This window comes from Arvicanthis niloticus, chromosome 2 (assembly GCF_011762505.2).
Source record: "Arvicanthis niloticus isolate mArvNil1 chromosome 2, mArvNil1.pat.X, whole genome shotgun sequence".
NCBI classification, from domain to species: Eukaryota; Metazoa; Chordata; class Mammalia; order Rodentia; family Muridae; genus Arvicanthis; species Arvicanthis niloticus.
The window spans coordinates 109790263-109810482 of NC_047659.1; the positions used below are offsets into that span (position 1 = coordinate 109790263).

At 36.5% G+C, this 20220-nt stretch overlaps 1 protein-coding gene across 1 annotated transcript in view; it reads left to right on the forward strand.

Moving 5' to 3' along the window:
• Window positions 1-20220, forward strand: part of Sptlc3 (serine palmitoyltransferase long chain base subunit 3) — a 118180-nt gene that overhangs the window by 35413 nt on the left and 62547 nt on the right. Inside the window, exons 3-6 of the mRNA XM_034496555.2 lie at window positions 2558-2712; window positions 3333-3481; window positions 16556-16680; window positions 18575-18668. Of these exons, the coding sequence (XP_034352446.1) occupies window positions 2558-2712; window positions 3333-3481; window positions 16556-16680; window positions 18575-18668 (523 nt within the window). The remainder of the gene's footprint in view (window positions 1-2557; window positions 2713-3332; window positions 3482-16555; window positions 16681-18574; window positions 18669-20220) is intronic.

A 20220-nucleotide genomic window follows, 5' to 3' on the forward strand; every position in this document is an offset into this window, starting at 1 on the left:
GGTGACCAGAGGCCACATGAATCATGACACTGGCTCTGACTTTGACCAAAATCGATTCTGAATAAAGGGCAACCTGATATATCAGATTATTTATTCTCACGCATTCTTCTTGAATTATCTCTGTATTTCTGGCAAACAAGCCTAGTCATATATTATAATCTCCAGACGTAATTTTGCCCATCATAACCTCATCTGCCTTAAGGCTACCTCCATGGTTCTTTTTCCATAAAGTCTTCCCAGTTCTTCCAGTAAGTTATGATTCTTTCTCCTGCTTCAATTCTGTGAATTCACAAAGCACTTGGCTCAAGCCATAACTATGGCTCTTGTTTTTTCTGCCTACCATCAATTATTATGAGCCAAATGATAAGATCACAGATGATCTGTGTGGTACTTTGAATATGCCAGGGAGTGGCACTATTAGGAAATATAGCCTTGTTAGAGGAAGTGTGTCACTTTGTGTGTGGACTTTGAGACCCTTCTCCTAGCTGCCTGGAAGCCAGTCTTCTCCTGTTTGCCCTCAGAACAAGATGTAGAACTCTCAGGTCCTTCATCACCATGCCTATCTGCTTCCCACCATAATGATAATGAACTGAAACTCTGAACCTGTAAGCCAGCCCCAGTTAAATGTTTTCCTTTATAAATAAATGTTCCAAGAAAGATGACAAAGGGCACAGACACACTAGGAATAAACTTATAGGTTGCTCCTCCAGAAAAACAGCCAAGACTTGCTGAGGTGCTTGCAGAGGGTAGAGGAAATACAAAATGACTAGTAGAAGAAAGTAGTTATAAATACCACCTAAGACCACATGACCAGATGCAGAAATGAGGATTGTAAGTGGCATGAGTGCTTCTGTTTTACTTTGTTACTAAAAGTATTTTTCCCAAGGGAAATTGACCTATTCTAAATTTACAATGCATTTTTAATTGTACGAAGGATCGTTTATATCATGTTAGGCATATTTATGACCTGGTTTTTGTTTTCATTTGGACATGAGATATGATTTGTGTCAAGTTTACAAGGGGAGCATTGTAGTGGCTATTCATAGTTGTCAACTTGACTATATCTGGAATAAACTACAATCCAGAAATGGAGGGCACACCAGTGATCTAGATCTTGAACCTGGAAGACACAGGCTTTTGATCCAGATCTTGAAACATAGTGGCCATGAAAAGCTTAAGTCCATCAAGATGATGCATGCCTTTAATACCAGGAGACAGAAGCAAGAAGATCTCTGAGTTCAAGGCTAGCCTGGGATAGAAAAAGTTCCAAGTAAAGAACAGCTTAGGTCAAGGCATGGTGGTACACACCATTATTCTGAGTCATGCATTCTGCTGGAGGCATACTCAAGGGCAATAAAAAGAGGATGACTTCCTTCTTCTTTAGTTGCTTGCACTTACTTGCCAACACTCCTGTTGGAACTTAGCTCTTCAGGATTCCAGCTTATCCAGAAGACCAGCTGAAACACCTAGCCTCATGGGACTGAGCAATTACTAGATTCTGGGACTTTCCTTTCATAAACTCCCATTCTTGGGATAGTTGGAATGCAGACTAAGTTTTTCCAATAAATTCCAACAATTTTCAGATAAATTTCTTTAATCTATAGAGACATTCCATAAGTTCTGTGATTATAAAGACCCCTGACTAAGACACTCTGCTTTGAACCTCAACTCATCTGCAGATCTTCACATTCATGGGTAACGTTTTGTACAAAAACATAAGCTGGTATCTCTGCTTCGAGACCTGGTCCCTCCACAACCTTGTCAGCTCAGTTCCTACTCCTCAGCGCATCATAGCTAGCTACCTGCCAACAGCCATTTTGCCCATGATTTTCAAATCAATATCAAGTTTCTCATTATTAGTGAGGACTAACTACTACCATAGTTCACATCCACCCATCCTTCTGAAAACACAGTGCATGAATCTATTTAGACTAAAAGTAGTAATATCTCTACTATTTTTCCAACTTACCTGCTCGAGCATCAATACATCCCAAGCCTATAGCCAAAATAAACCCCTTCTTATGGATAGTAAAGCAAACAAATAAACAAGCTTTCTTGTCTCTGCCACTTTCTCTTGAATTGAGCCAGCATCTTTGTTATCCTCTTTTACTTGACAGCATTGGGGATTGAATTAAGGACATTATATATAAACTCTATCACAGTGATACTTCACTAGCCATTTGATTCTTCTTTTTTCTCTCATTAAATCGCTAAGGCTAGTCTTCAATTTACTCTGTAGCCTAAGTCTGCTTTGAATTTGCATTCTTCCTAACTTAGCCTCCTAAATAGCTATGATTACAGACATAATCCCACAAAGCCCACATTTTTCTCTCATACTTAGATGCAGGTTCTTTAGGCATGGAGGCCCCACAGTTTTGTGATCTTCATTTGCTCCCCTGTCCATCTATTCTAGCTCAAAAAAAAAAAAAAAAAAAAAAAAGTCCTCTTCGTTGACTAACTAGTTCCTCCTTTTCTTTCAGATTTCAATTGCAATGAAAGAAAAATTAAAAAAAAAAAGACTGACGCTAACCTTCTATCCCCCCTTCTGTCATAACAGGATTTTGTGCCTCTGTATCAGGACTTTGAGAACTTTTATACGAGAAACCTTTACATGAGAATCAGAGACAGCTGGAGTCACACAGTCTGCAGTGCCCCAGAGAAATACATTAGCATAAAGGAGAAAGTGACTGATGACTATAACTGGACATTCAGGTAAAGCAGCCGGCTACAAGGGTTTGATGGGTAGAGACTCAAGGAAACTAGCATAGATATAAGGTTACAGGTCTGAAAATCCCAAGGTGTGAATGAGGTTGATCTTCCACTACTCAGCCCACTGCAGTTTCCCATGATATGGTGGAAGGTACTTAAGGTGACAAAGTGGTTTCATTACATTATAACGTTATAATTAAGATTAGACTTGTGTTAGCTGGTGTACAACATACAGAGCCAACCTTGAAAAGCCTTTGTCAACTTCCTTGTCAAATTGTACCTTCCTGCCTTCTCAATGATAGACTCGGAGATTACTATGCCTTTTTTAATTTAGAAGGTTTTGTAGCACTTTCAACCAGAACTTGACTGTCATGAAATCAATCATTCTGGGAAAAACCACTGCCTAGTAATATGGTGGGATGAGGAACTTTCACTAATACTGTGTCTCACTATCAGGTTATAGGTTATATCTCCCTAATTTAAAAAAAAAAACACCTTATGCCATGGACAGTGCAGGTTAAAATGGAAAGGACAATGTGACGCTTGGACCAAACTGCAGTCTTTGAGGCAGTAGAATATTAAATGAGATAGACCCATGTGTTCACTTCCTCATCTCCCTACAGGTATACTGGAAGAGTTTTCGAAAATGTTATCAACATGGGCTCCTACAACTACCTTGGGCTTGGAAGGAAATATGATGAGTCAATGGAAAGAGTTAAGGATACTTTAGAAAAGTATGGTGTAGGTGTGGCCAGCACCAGAAATGAAATGGGTAAGTACCATGATTAATTTGGAATCTTGTCTTTTGGAGTCTCAGATTCATGGTACTACATATCAAATCCCGATTCTGTCAAGTCTGTGTGCCTCAAATAAATGTGATAAAATTAAAGAAGAAAAAGAGGAGGAGGAAGAGGTGGGGGAGTAGAAGAAAGAAAAGAAGGGGCAGAAAAAAGAAAAAGAAGAAAATGAGATATAAGTATCATTTTTAAAATGTCAGCCATCCTGTTTTTGCCACACACTTTTTTAAGTATGAGCTTAATTCTTCTGAATAGGTTTCATTACCAGACTTCTAAAATACCAGCTCTAATGCTTCCTTCAGAATATCTGTTTTCTCTTTCTTCCCTCACTATTTCCTAATGACATTCATTGCTGATTAAAATAATAATCCTGTTGTATATGTATATGCATGGCTCTAGCACACAAATGTAAATATCCTGAACAGAGAGATTGCTCTTGTGGAATGCTGTAGTGAATGAATGAATGGTAAATAAATTACTGAATATACAAAATGGAACAGAATATTCTCTTCTCTTTCAGATGATAGAACTACTTTTTCTCAGAAAAGGAGTAAAATTTATGGGAAAGAAATTATACTGCAGGCAAAAACATAAAGCTCACATGCTCTTGCAAAATGCTATTTTATAACTCCTTTTCATGTGGTTTTTTTATGTAGCATCTTATTTATTCTTTAAGAGTTCCTGTACTGTGGGAAACCTGTGTAGTACTCTTTGATAGTCTGGAGGAGAAAACTCAGGATTGTACCATCTAGGTGATACTTCTGCAGGATTAATAGCCTACTCTACATTTTGGTTCAGGTCAGCTTCTCTATTCCCTGTACCAGGTAGAAAATGAAAGAGTTCATCAGCTTGGTTCAGGCCTGCCTACAATCATAAACAAATTTGATCAATGGGATTTACAATTAATGAATAACAAATCATAAGCTCCTCTCAGATAACTGTTTGTCAGATGGGCTTTAAAAACAATATAATTATCTGGAGGTGGTGAATGACTATATTCTAAGGGTTATTACACTATGCCAATAGACATTTTTATGTATTTTTCTTCAGATATGTGCAACAAATAAATCAAATTAAATATAGCAAATACCTTTTAAGAATAAATTTGAATTTTTATTATATTATTAGTTATTTTATTAATTCTTTAAGAATTTATAATATGTATTTTGATCACTTTCATTTCAACTCCTCTCGTTGGCTCTTCCCAGATCTACTCCTTCTCCATACCCACTACCCCCATCCCTTACCCCCTACCCCACCCCAGTTTCCTGTTCTCTTTTGTCTTTATTTTATAACCACTAACAGATTTTGTGCTGTTCTTATACCCCTGGGTGCTGAACAATCCATTGGAACATAGTGTACCAGGAGCCAAATCTTTAAAGAGAACAGACTCTGCCTTCCCCAGAAGCCATTAATTTTTCACAGTTCTTCAGATGGATGTTAGAGCCCATGAACCCATTTCCAATGAATGCTAAAATGTTCACAGGCTTAAACTTATGAGGGTCTTGTATAGGCGCTATAGCTGCTGTGATGTTTATGAATATACTGGTCCTCTCAAGTAAGATGCTGTTTTTCTCTAGCCCTCCATGATCTCTGTATTTTACCATCTTTCAAACCCCTTTTCTGATGTGGTCCCTGAGCCTTCAGGAGGGACATGAGATAAATGACCAATTTATGGTTCAGTATGCCACAGACACTTATTCTTTGAACTTGGATCACTTGTAAGTCTCTACATTAATCTCTACCCACTAATGTTTTCCATCTGGATTTCAGAGATTCGCTAATCTGTTAGAAGAGAGATTTGAATATAGAGGCAGTTTGATACTATATCTATCTATCTATTTAGCAAAATTATAATAGAAGATTCACAGCAGGGAATATAATCTCTTCAGCCATAGTTCCTCCAATGAAGAAGCCCTTAAGTCCAAGCAAAAAGCATTCACTATTAAACACACTGGCATTTCTTGCCACACTTGTCAATATTACAGTTCATAAGGTTCATAATTGGTCTAGACTACTGATAACATTTTCCTCAGCAGCCTGCATAGTACCTTCTAGTGCTGCTAGAGCTAGGCAGCTTCCTAATCACTAACAACTTAATTTCTCTATGTCCTTTAATCAATATGTTCTTACCATCAAATTCTGGTGAGCAAGTAAGAGCAATGACAATGGTTTACTTTGTCTTAGGGGCTCCAGGACACCTTTGACCAATAACTCATGGGGAGATGGCCAATACATCTGGCATTTGGGATTTTTATTTTGTATCCTGTGACTTCTGGAATGAACACAACTCTAAATGGGAAAATACCAACTAAACTGTGTGTTTGTGTGTGTGTGTGTGTGTGTTTCTTATAAAAATAGTAGGCTTTTATATGGCTTTTTCACACATATTTAGTGTTAGATTTTTATCCACAAATAGAGGAAATATTTAGCTAAAACTCCAGAGACAATCATAATTGGTCATATTTCTTAGTAAGGATATCTTTCTAATTTCCATTTGGCCTTTGAGATAGGGATGTAAATGAGGTAGCACTAGGTCATTGGGCAGAGACAGTTCTATTCCACTTAGCCAAAAGATACTCGCAATGTTTTATTTGATGTTTAAGCAAACACTAGAGGAATAACCTCAGCTATAAAAAGCACAAAGCTGGTGACTTCCTGAGATGTTACTTCAAGAGCTAGTGATATCAGTATTAGTGCTGTGAATAATCAAATTAGAAGACAGTCTCAAAGATAAATAATGCCTCAACTCAGTGAAAGAGAGCATCCTTTACTGTAGTAGACAGAAGCCAAATTAAGAAGGCAGATAGAAACAGAAAATAATTTGCCACCAGAAAAAGCCACATAAAGATATATTACAAGTTGTACATGTCAGCAAACCCAGAGAAATTAAACAGGAGTACATTTTCACTTGGTATTCTTTTACTATCTATTCATACCCTGAATCTCTTTCATTCATTTTTCTGCATCAGGTTCTAAGACAGGGATGTTAACAGGCTTCATGTAAATAATGAAAGACCCAAAGATAAGCTATTACACTAATCATAAAAAAAACCAGAATGAAACATGAACCTAGACCATCAGTGATGGAATAAATAAATAAGAGGGTTTATTTGAAAGCATCCTGCAACATAAAAAGTAATATTGACATGCAAGAATTACAAATATTATTATCCTGGAAGCCATTCATCTGAAATAATTTCAAGTAACTAGATTAGAAAACATGTCTCATGATCTCAAGAAAATGTTAAATGGCGCAAATTGAGTAACAACAAATTTGCCTCCTAAAAATAGTTCCCCATACTGTGAGAACTACCAGAAACTAGATAGCATGGCTGATTCTCCCAAAGTACAGTGACCTTTTATTTCACTTAGCATGAACACATATGCCTGGCAGATAATATCTTTAAGTGGAAAATGGCAAGTAGCTAAGAAATACCAAAAAAGTCAATGAAGTGAGTTAGTTTTAATCTTTGAACATATCCTGACACATGCTGTTCCCCATGTCTTAAAACCCAGGAAAGGTTAATTTTGGAGGAACCACGGAGAAGCATTTCTTTTGTTGATCTTCATTCCTCACATTAGTTCTACCAAAATGTATGTTTTCTCATCTTTCTTCCCCTGAAAACACAAAGTGATGACTGGATTACAGTAGAAATGCATCGTTTGTACATAACCCCAATGCCCTATGTGATGCTGTAGTATCATCTGGTGCTCTTAATCAAATCACAAGTTCAAATCTAAGAAAGTGCATGGAATGTTGCAAAGCAATGTTTGTGTCAATAAGAACTTGTCTCAGCTTGGTGATTTGTCAGCCCTTGGAGAAGGGAGGGGAGCAGCCTGGACTACAAAGTGAGTTCTAGGACAGCCAGGGCCACACAGAGAAACTCAGCCTCAAAAGAAGGAGGAGAAGGAGGAAGAGGAGGGGAAGGAGGAGGAAAAGGAGGGGAAGGAGGAGGAGGAAAAGGAGGAGGAGGAGGAGAAAGGGAAGGGGAGGGGAAGGGAAGGGGAGGGAAAGGGGAAGGAAAAGGAAAAGGAAAGGGGAATCCTGCTTACTTCAAACACATACCCATTTGGGAACATAACTACAACTATAATTATAGCTTTAGGGTCTAGCCATCGGTGCTTTCATTTTTCAAATAACCAAAATGAACACATCACATGGACTTAAGACCCAACAACACAAAAGGATGTGCTAAGGACATATTTCCATCTAAATTTTCAGTTGCAATACTCACATTATTAGTAATATGCAGCTTTGCTGAAATCTCTTTCTGTTCAGTTTAAAAACACTGCCCATACCACTAGCATGCAAATCCTCTCTTCTTCCCCTTCAGCATGGCTTCACAACTTGTCCTGTACTGTCATTCACTTCAATTACTGAGTCATCTCTTTATGATTTTTGCCAAGTGTTTTGAAGCTAAATAGGAAATACATAGTTTCACTAATTCAAGCTTCTGAAGAAAAGGCCAGCTTGGGGCAGCAAATCAGTAGAAATCAAAACACACTTTAACTATTAACTTAACATTCAGGTTTCTTTTGTAATGAGTAGTTTCTAAGAAGTTGCTATCAAGTAGAGATTTTTTTTTAAGTGACTCCTGGAAAGGTACACTAGAGATATAGTTTAGTGGTGGAGTACTTTTCTAGAATGTACAATGCAGAATACTACAAGAGATTTTTAAATGAAACAATTTTATGCAAATCAATGCCACAAAGATGTTTATAAACAATTGGTTTCATTATATAAGTTACAGATATTCTCCATTCCAATTATTTTACTTCTATAGCAAACCCTTTTTTAAAAAATGGCACTAGTTCCTTTCAGACCAAATTATTGCAAATTCTGATTAATGAAATGTCATTGCCTTACTCTCAAGCCTCTTTATTTTTTTCTACGAGTCCTCATAAGGGATAGGGTACTCTCAGAGGAATTGTTTGGGAGTAGAAACAGGAAAATATGTCTTGGTTTCTGAAAGCCTTTTGGCAATTTCCTGAAACCTAATAGAGTTCTGACAATGTAATTGTCCTTCCCCTGACAGCATTAGGAATTATACACAAGCCAGATTTTAACAAGCACAGAATACTACAAGAGATTTTTAAATGAAACAATTTTATGCAAATCAATGCTACAAAGATGTTTATAAACAACTGTTTCATTATATAAGTTTCAGAGATTCTCCATTTTAATTATTTTACTTCTATAGCAAACTCTTTTTTAAAAAAATAGGCCTATTTCCTAAAAAGTGTAGAAACTGGCCCTGTAGGTTCAACAGAGCCAAGCAAGTATGATATATCAATGTGACATAATAATTTTACCAACAATATGTACCAATAATTTTACCTCAGTACAGTATGTGCCCCAAAAGGCACACCTGGAGTGACATAAGTTGAGATTCACAGAAGTTGATAATTTGCAGATAAGCTTCTTCCACCTCCTAACTCAAGAAGATAAAACACACAGTCCAGGCATATTTTTTATGACTTGCCATTCAAAAATTGCTAGAGTCCATATGCTGAGAACTCAAAACTAAGACTAATTCTCCTGGGTATCACTGAAGAGCACATTGCCTAGTACCAAAGTTCTCAGGTAAAACCAAAGGCCCACTCACTACGTCATTGAGGAGCTCTCTGGTCTGGACTTTTGCAAAATAAGACTAGTTCCAATTTTACTACTTTGACAAAAAGAATAAAAATGAAAATTTGTGATACATGAAAAGTATATAAAATTATAATTCTGCTATTTATAAATAAAGTTTCACCCACCACTACCTCCCTTTAACTCCTTCTAATGCCCTCAACTCACCCCCTCTCCCTCCTATGTTTATATCTACTTGACTCCGAATGACCATCATCAGGAATACAAATGATAACAAATATTAGCATGGATGTGGTTAAGGTGGAACATTTATACATTGTTGGCCAGAGTGTAAACTAGTGCAGCTGTTTTGGATATCACTCTGGAGGTTTCTTGGTAAGCTAGAACTTAAAGTCTAGTTTGCCACTCCTGGGAGTATATCAAAGGATACTGTATCTTTCTACAGAGATACTTGTAGATCCAGATTCACTGTTGCTCTATTTACAATAGTGCAATTAATTTATGTCCATTAATTGAAAATGATGATGAAATGTAGAATATGTAGGTAACAGAATTTTACTTGGATGTAAAGAAAAACTAAATCATAAAATGTTCAGGTAAGCTGGGCAGTGGTGGCGCATGCCTTTAACCCCAGCACTTGGGAGGCAGGGGCAGGTGGATTTCTGAGTTCGAGGCCAGCCTGGTCTACCAAGTGAGTTCCAGGACAGCCAAAGCTATACAGAGAAACCCAGTCTCGAAAAACAAAACAAACAAACAAAAAATGTTCAGGTAAATGGAGGAAACTGGAAAAGAAATTATACTCAGTGCAGTAACCTAGTCTCAAAAAGATAACCATCTCATGTTATCACTCATGTAGAAGAAGCCAGATTTAAATCACACACACACACCAGGTAGGCGCTCACAGAGAATAGTGTTACTATGTGAGCCAGTGAGTATTTTGATTAGCTTGATATTTTCACTGAAAATAAAAAGAATCCCACAGGCAGAAAGAGTCAGAAAACATGGAAAGGAATGAAAGTGAGAAAACAAGGAAGTAGGGAAGACTTAACAGAAATGAAAAGGCTGTACAGAAATTTTCATCATCACTGTAGAACACATGTGACACAGAACAGAGAGAAATAGTCTAGAGTTAAAGGGTTAAGTGTGTATGGGAGTTGGGAGATAGAAGAAAAAAGGGGCTAGGAAATGAGCTAACTAAAACTATGAAGAAGCTTAATAGAACCCCATGAGTTAATGAGCTAATTTTTCAAATATAATATGATTTAAAAGGAATTTGAATAGATCTGTCCTGCATGGGTAGAGGGTGCTGTTCCCATAAGACATGAATTATTAAATAAAATAATCTCTATTCCAGTGGGGAGGGGGGCTCCCTGTGAGTTATTAGTCAGGAAGGCCTCAAAGGCACTCCTAACAACGCAGGATATTGTTATTATTTTTAGTTTCCCATCAAAATGAAATGGTAAGACCATCTTGCTGAAGACACCACCTAGTTTGGGATTCAGGGCATTGAGAAATCAACATTGGTAGTCAAAAAAATTCTCTCTATGCTTGCTAGATTTTATAGAACTGGAAGAGTCTCCACATACTCCTGGGAGAGAAACACATCAGTGCTCTCACCAAGCAGTAGGCCCTGTATGCTACAGCCTTTTTAAAAATTTTGTCACTATTAAGGACTGAATCCAGTATGCAACATAAGTATTTTACCAACTGAGATATATCCATAACCCCCAAATCAGAATCTATTGCTTAAGAAATGTTTTCTTAAGGCCTTACACACACACACACACACACACACACACACACACAGAGGGGTTACTATGTGAGTCACTGAGCGTGTTGATTTGCTTGATATTTTATTGTCTAAGTTTATAGCAAAATACCACGTTTATATTTAGAAAATTAAAAAGTATTCTACTCCAAGATAGTGTCTCGTATATATAACCAGCAACTGAATCCATTAAATCTCAACAATATGGTTGCCTAAATAAAACCTGAAAAAATAGACAACACCAATTGACATGCCAACATGGATGGAGAAATCTCTCAAAGCACCATCCTTAGATAGAGATCTGAGTACAATGAATGGTTACTGAGAATAGAAGATCTGTAATCCCCAGGTTATGCCATATATATATATATATATATATATATATATATATATATATATGCAACATTAAATGAACTTAACAAGTTGTACATGTAAGTCTCTCTCTCTCTCTCTCTCTCTCTCTCTTTCTGTGTGTGTGTGTGTGTGTGTGTGTGTGTGCATGTGTGTGTGTGTGTGTGTGATAATAATTAAAAAATAAGAGACTACAGAGTTGAGAAGAAGAGGGAAAGAGTTGGAGGGAAGAGAAAGGAGAGAAAATTATGCTGATACGGTGCTCATTGATGAAGTCCTCAATAAATGAAAAGTAAAAGAAAAAAGAAAAAACAGAAATAAAAGAATAAAACCATAAGCTGGAGAGATAGCTCAGCAGTTAATTGCACGGTTGCTGAGGTCCTGGGTTCAATTCCTAGCAACCACATGGTGACTCACAATCATCCATAATGTAATCTTGATGCCCTTTTCTGAAATGCAAGTGTACATGTAGATAGAGCACTCATACATTAAATAAATACATCTTTTTAAAAAAGAAAGAAAACACAAAGTAAAAGAGAAGTCATTTTGTCAGCTTAACAATTCTTCTGTCATTAGTATTACCAAGAAAATTGTTTCAATAGCCCAACTATGCCTCCCTTAAACACTTGACCTGCATCTGATTCTAACTGTGCACAAATGGTTAATTTAACAAGAGGTAGTGAGTGTTCTGTTTAAAGTGAAGTTCTAAGTAGGCTTGCCAATGCAAGTGCCTTCTGCTGTTTGTCTCTGAACACAGCGGCCAGACAAGGCATCTAGTTCCACATCTTTCTCTAAATGCTTAACATTAAATAAATTCAACCAAGAGGCAATATAACCATATAAACTGCAAGTGTCAGAACCAGGTACCCAAAGACTTCTGTGTGATTCCTTTAGGCAAAAGGACCGATGCTGGCTTGGATGTAGGAATCCTCAGTGCATGCAAAGTGGCACAGATGTGAACTGATCTGCAGCACCATTAGAACAGGCAGATGGGAAGAGCTGGCAGATCTTCACGTTAAATGATAACCTGTGCTGAGGCCAAGTCTAGAAACAGTCTGCAAACAGGCGTTTATGAACCAAATGTGACTAGTCACAGTTAGGGAAATAGCTTCACACATGACACAGAGGAATCATTGGTAACTGAGAAATGGACTTCTCAACTATACCCTTACCCAATTGATATCAATCAGTGTTTGTAGGACAGTATTAAAGCCAGAGATCTGTGCATTTTGGCTGAGGGTGAACCAGTCAGCATCACTAAAAATCCAACAGAAGCATGTAATCCATGTCCAGAATATTGGTCATTTATCCTAAATCTACTTTTTATTCACTTGACTTATGACAATGAACTCGATGTTTGGCATCAGCAAATATCACTTAGTGAGCTGCCAAGAGGATAGACCCAGTTCATGTTTATTCTTTTATTCATGAAGCAGATTTTAGTAGCCTGCTGGATAAGAAAAACATCAAACTAATGACAGGAATCAATATATACATAGCTCAGCAATTTGTACGCCCACTGACACTAGCCAAATAAAAATGATTGTGCATCTGTATGTTCCTACAACTAGGATGATAGTTATGCTTTATTGGGATTTACAAAAGACAGTATTTATGTACCAAAGACAGACTGTTGAATGTTATTTTTAAAACTACCCAACTATTTAGACCACTAACTACAATTTAACATTTTTTACTGGATTGAATCACAGCCTGATGTCTGTAAAAAGGAAACTCATCAACTTTCTAACAACTACTTTGTTCTCTTTAATCATCCTTTATTTTTAGCATAGAGTAATTAATTTAAAAAGTGGTGTTTTTATTAATCCATATGGAATTCCTTATATTGGGAAACCTCCCAAGAGAGTCTTTGGCACATGTACATCCCATAGTTGCCTGGCTGTCTGTTTGCCTAACAGAACATCCCACACCATCCTAAGGACTTTCAGTAATTCAATTAGCTAAACATGTGGAACAGCAGGTTTAGAAAGAACAAAGGTGGAGATTTATCTTAATTATCTGTCCACCCAGGTCTTGGTAGTTTAGTTGTGACATAGTTACTCAGTTGATCCCTTGAGCAAGAAAGAGTTTTGAGAAAAGTTACTGAGCGGACTAATTTGGCCTCCTTCTAGCTTTGAACAGCTTCTCTAAGTATTGATATTTGCTGCCTAGTTACTTTGTTGCTTTGGTTCCATGTGGATCTTTGATATTCCTAATTGCATACTCGACAAAAAGACCCTATACAACTCTCTAGGTTTATCCTGAATATTAGGGCTAGACAGGGCATTGTGCTCATCAGGGCAAAACATCTACTATAGTATCACAATTTTTACTCCCATGAACATTCTGATGTCTTTAGTATCTGTGGAAATCATGGGTCTTGTGTGTCTGTCAGCACTCTTCGTGTGCTCGTTTTGTAATGGAGATTTTTCCAATTTCTGGAATAAACTTAGTAATACTAATCATGGTGGGATAATGATGATATAATTAATCTCCTGTGTGGTTTTGCCTTGGGCAGCTGGAAGGGAGGTGGAGAATGACTCACATGATGGGTGGAGATGAGAAAGTGAGTGGGAGAAGCACTATGAGAGGAGACAATTCTATTTGGAAGAAAGAGCATGTGTAGTGTCAGGAGATCCTAAACCATAGCTTCCAATCTCTTTACCAACCTTCAGGACAATAGTCAAAGACTACTCAGTGATTAGTGGCAGATCTAGGGAGAGAAGCCAGTCTCCTACCTTTTAGTTGCCTACTCTAGGGACCATCCCCTTTGGAAGGCAATGTCTTCTTCCTTTTTTGTTTCTTTGGCTGGTTGGTTGGTTTTGGTTTTGTACTTTTGAGGCAGGGTTTCTCTGTATAGCCCTGGCTGTCCTGGAGCTCACTCTGTAGACCAGGCTGGCCTCGAACTCAGAAATCTGCCTACCTCTGCCTTTCAAGTGCTGGGATTAAAGGCGTGCACCACCACTGCCCGGAAAAGCAATGTCTTCCAAATAAATAAAAACGAATTCAAGTACATGATCTTGTGTTCATGTTTTCATCTTCAAAGTTAATTTACTCTTTCTGCTGTGTGTATAATATATTTATTTGATATATATATTTACTGATCTATATCAAATATATATCAAACATATTTGATGTGTATCAATTATATTTTATGTTTGGTGATACAAATATTATATCAAAATTCCAACTTTTTGTACATTTTATTATGATTTATGTGTATGTGTGACATATGTGTGAAAATAAGAGAATTACTCCATGGAGTTGGCTCTCTCCTTCCACTGAGTTCTGGGATAAGAAGTCAGATCATTAGGTTTGCATGATAAATTCTTTCATCATCAGATCCATGTCTCCAGTGTGACAATTCAACTGCTCCACTGAATCTTGAGTAAGAATGACTGTACTATGTATTGTTTCTGAGAGCTGTGGGGATAAAATGAATTCAGGTTTGAGAAGGCCACCAACTAGCTTCTGTATAATACTGTAGTTTTTTTAAAGCACAAAGATTGTTCTTCAAAAATCCTACTTAATACTGAATACAAAATATGAAGAATTAACTCTTTGAACTGACTGCTTAATACTTTCTAAAATTTATCTTTAACCATTTTGGCATAATAATGGTGCTAACATCAGTGAGAGTAAAATCCTGATACTTCATTCTGAATAATAATATATATTGATTGTTACGCTGAAGGAAACACGTTTGTAATGGACATGGCAACAATATTGCTCCTTCTTAAATCTCAACAGCAGCTTCTAAATACTGCAGGTACAAGTTAAATCTCACCCCTTATGTGTCTTTCTATTCTCAAACCTGAATTCATTTATCCACAGAGTGTCAGAAGCAGCACACAGTACAGTCATCCTTTACTCAAGGTTTGACAGGGTAATTAAAAGTTTATGTTGTCCCATTAGAGAGATAGCTCAATGGATATCATCACTTATCATGCAAACGTAACCAAATTTATCTTCCATGGAAAATGTCAAAGTAAAAATATAATGCAATATCTGTCATTTTAATTTACTATTTAAACACATATAATCAATACAAAATCTCCTGGTGTTTTTTATATCCATATTACATCTCAATGCACATACTAAAGTTTCCATGAATGGAATCAAATGAAATACTCAAATGCTAATGAGGTATTTAGTAGAAAATATTTTCAAAGGACTTTAATTTTAAAGTTGAAACCAAGTTAGTAAACTTCAAATATATTTTGGAGCTCAGTTCTTCAATTTCACTAACTACATACGCTAGTAGCTATGATATTAGCTGCTGTATATCTAAAAGATAAAATGATTACAAACAAAATTTAGAAAGCATTAATCTTTGCTACCAGCAAGTAATTTGATTATAATATTTAAGAAGAGATTCTTTAATTAAGGATATAAAAGGTTATAGTCTTGGCATGGTGATACATGCCTGTAACTGAGAACTCAGAGAGTTGAGATAGGAATCTCACTAATTTGAAGGCAGCCAGGGCTATGTAATACAAGATGATGTCAAAGAAGAGAGAGAGAAGGTGATGGAAAGATGAAGAAGCAAAGGATGAGAAAGAAGAGGAGAAAGAGAGAAAGAAAGGTCATGAGAAGTAAAAACAAACATTCAGGGTTAGGTTGGATTATCTGTTGAGTTTTCTCTGAAACATTTTTAAACTTTAGTTTTTCTTCTCTATAAAATAATATTACCTGCTCTAATGGAAGTCTAAGAAGTCTAAGTAAAGTCATTTAGATGGCAGACCTATCAGAGTACCTATTACATTGCAAAAATTTAATAAATGTACCATTAGTAGCTATAGAAGCTGTAGAATCTGTGTGCATTTAGGTAAATAAAACCTCTAAGAGGATTGTAACAATTGATTGTAGGATGTCGGGATTGTGGTGTGTTTTATATGTTCTATTCCATTGTAAAATGCGTATGGGAGCAGCCATAAGTATATAACTCAATGGATTTTTACAAAGCAAACATACATGTGCATCCAACAACATCCAGATACAGAGCATTTAGAGAATCCCAAAATTCTTGTCATGCAAAAAACAAAAACAAACGAAAAAACAAAAACAACACTGCCCTGACATGTTTGCAAACTTTATCCACACCATTGTGTGAGGCAGTATTCTTGTTTTTCATTAGGCTACATTCAACTGTGTTTCCAAAATTAATACATTCGCTTTATAACATATGGACTTTGAGTTGTTTCTAGATTGGAACTATGACAAAGACTCTTGATATGTTCCAGGTCCATGTTGATGTATGTATAGTAGAATTTAAGTTTTTAAACTTGGGCTTGTTCAAAAGCAAGGGTCACTCCTCATGTAACTTCTGCTCAGGTACCTTGGATATACACATGGAGCTGGAGGATCTCATGGCTAAGTTCTTGAATGTAGAAGCAGTGATGGTGTTTGGGATGGGATTTGCAACCAACTCAACAAATATCCCTATATTTGTTGGAAAGGTAAGAATTTGATGCCATGTGTCTTCTGCTGTACTATTCCCAAGAATTACACCTTTGTACAAGTCCTTTACCAAAAGTGTTGCCAAAAGGTTCTTTTCTCAACATCAAACTCTTTGGGTAAATATATCAGCATAGTTTAGAACGTCTCTTGATTGTGATACTCCCAGTTATTATGTTGCTAGACTAAATATGGATTAAATGTCATCTTCAATAGTAGCTTAGAAAGGCCTGTTTTATGGACTTTCATATACATTTGCCATGTAGCAAGTACTTACTAAGCACTACTTTAGACCAAAAAAACTTCCTGTTTCGACCATTCATTCATTTAGGTGACTAATTATTGAGATTCTGCATGTCATGGTATGAAGCCATATATATATATATATATATATATATATATATATATATATATATATGTGTGTGTGTGTGTGTGTGTATCATACATCATATATGTATACACACATGGATATAGATTAGATATAGATGATATAGATGATATAGATATAGATATAGATATAGATATAGATATAGATATAGATATAGATATAGATATAGATATAGATATATGCTGCCATCTCTTCTTGAGAACTTTGTGTTGCCTGTACTAGAATCATGAAAGGAGAACTTTGAAAGGTGAGCACATTGTTTATTGGAACAATGAAGAAGGGACTGCACATGCAAAGTATAAAGTGGGAAGGAACTAGAACACAAATCCATGATCTAAGAAGAGAACAATAAAGGCACACAGCAAATCACCTAGAACCTCATTGTAAATTATGCCAGAGTGTGTGAGGATGCTCTGGAGGAAAAACAATGGGAAGTTAGCTACTTCATTTTAAATAAGCAAGTGTGAAAATCAGATTTATGTTTTTCTTTAAACTGACAGCTAAGTGTGATATATTATCTTAAATTGGATTCTGTGAAAGTTCATTGAGAAAAATGAAGATAGCACCATTAAAAATATTAGAGTAATTGGGGAAATGTTGATTCTCATGATATATTAGCTGCTGATATATAATATATATAACATTTAATATAAAAATATGGAATTTCTTGGAAATAGCAGCTGCCTAATTTATAGTGGTTACATGGCTAAAGAACATAGAGGTGAGGTATCATGAGGTATACAATAATTCACAAATGTTTACAAAGAAAAATTGCCAATAGACATTATTCTTCCCTATGTAAATGAGACCATTTTTCTAGCTTTATCCTCAAAAACCTAAAACACATTGTATATGAATTACCAAAATAGAAGGAAGAACTCATTGCTCTAAATTTTGGGTATTCCTGAACAGCTCTCTAATGTATGTATTTTAAAAGAAAAACAAATTTACAAGCATAAGACATAAGCAGTAACATTCTCTGCTCACCTCACACTGACTTTCCATGCACAGTTTTACAAATTCAAAGTTTTTAACTGTAAAACACAGATGCTTCTGTTTCCATGGGATGTGCACAGGAAAAACAAGAACACAAGGAAAGACTTTGAAATGCCTTACTATTTTAAAAAGCCCTGGGCTGCCAGGAGAACAAATGAGAACCATAAAAAACTCTAGCACAAAATCAGGTACCAAGCAAGTGTACAGCCCTCCATAAATCAGTCTTCCAGTCAAAGCTCAATCCTTTAGACTCTTGCTAGTGCTTAAAGACAATCTTGCTGTTGAAAAGTATTTGTTTATTGATGTTCTAGTAAAGATGCAATGTCTTGCAAACAGCTGCCATCTCCATGACCTAGCTGAAAGATTAGATTTTGTCCATATAAATTCCATCTGAAGTTCAACCTTTCCAGATTAAGTAGAGTTCTGATTTAACATAGATTTTGGTGTTTTCTAGTTCCCATATGTTGTCTTTCCTTTCATTATTTTGTGGTTTGTGTTTCTTTTCTGCACAGGGATGCCTCATTTTAAGTGATGAGTTTAACCACAATTCTGTCATCCTGGGGGCTCGACTGTCAGGTGCTGTCATAAGACCCTTCAAACACAATGGTGAGTATATGAGCATTTACTCAAAATGCAATGCCTTGGTCCTAGACAAAGATCAAGATTACTCAGAGGTCCTTGTCCTTGCTTTTCAAACTGGTGACTTAACCTAATGAAAGACAATTATTTTTATATTCACTGCTGCCTTGTTAACCTCTAGTGACCTGGAACAAATGGCTGAAGTGTATTAAATATCCAGATTGCTAAGTGTTACCAAAACACATTAATGTCACTGTTAGCGGTCTTGTGATGTGGCCTCTAAAAATGTGATTGATGTCTTAGGATGCCATTTAATTATCAGACATGTTGTAATTCTCCCCTTCATGTAACCTTGTCTTGAAAAAGTCCTAATGCTTTAAATTTTGAGCTATGCTTAAGTAAAAGGTTAGGGTTTTTTTTTTCTTGGTATAATACCTGTTTTCCCTCTCCCTACATACATAATACTCGTATCTCCAAATCCTCTTAGACACCACTAAAATGTCCTGTCAGAGGCTGGAGAGATGGCTCATCAGTTTAGAGCACTTATTTCTTTTGTAAAGAACCCAGGTTTAATTCTCAGCATACATGGTAGCTTATAACCATCTGTAACTCCAATAACAGGGATCTGACACTTTTTTTGAGTGTTGTGGGCACCAGGCACACATATGGTGCACATACAAAATCCATACATGCATACATATATACATGCATGCATGTATGCATGCATGCATGCAGGCAGGCAGGCAGGCAAGCAAGCAAATCATTCATAGACATAAAACAAAATAAAAAATAAATCTAAAAGATTTTAAATGTCCTTCCAGGCTCGTTACTGCATGGTTGAGTGGGGAGGATGATGCAGAAGGCTATTCCTTCACTCTTTATAGATCAGATCAGACACCATCATAAGTCTTAGGGAAACACCTTAAAAGAAGTGGGTCATGGCTGATGACACCTATGTCCTCTGATCCAACTGAGTCCCCAATTTGTGTCACTTTCTGTAAACCCTTTGATCTTTCTTGCATTCGATGTCCTCATTTGTAAAGCTTAGGAAGGCATTGGCATATGTGATCTGTTAAAGTTCTGCTTCTGGAACATTGACATTAGAGCCCCCCTCCCTTCATTCGTGTGCATGATCATGCAAGTATACACACACACACACACTTTGTAAAAATTTCTTACCACCTTTTTCTCTTTCCATTCCCCTCAACTTTCTTATTTTTATTTCTTAGTACGTTCTTTTTTTCCAGGAGTTCACAAAGAGTCAATAGAACGAATATGGATAACAAGCAGGAAGAATTATCTTGGTTCTTTTATTCAGACCTCAGAACAATTTTAAGCCATAGAATAATTGTCTAATGGAAGAGGAAAGAAAATGCACAAGAGTGTTTTTAGTGAGAATTTTGAAATTTTGGTTTCTTTAAAAACAGATATGTTATAAGAATATTTCATTTTAAACCCAGGCATGGGGTATGGGGTATGGGGCTGCTTCAGACAGTTCATAGCAGCTGACTATGATTTGCCTGTGCTCTAACAGAGACATGGTTTTGCCATCTGCAGACAGTTTCTACAAGTGTGTTAC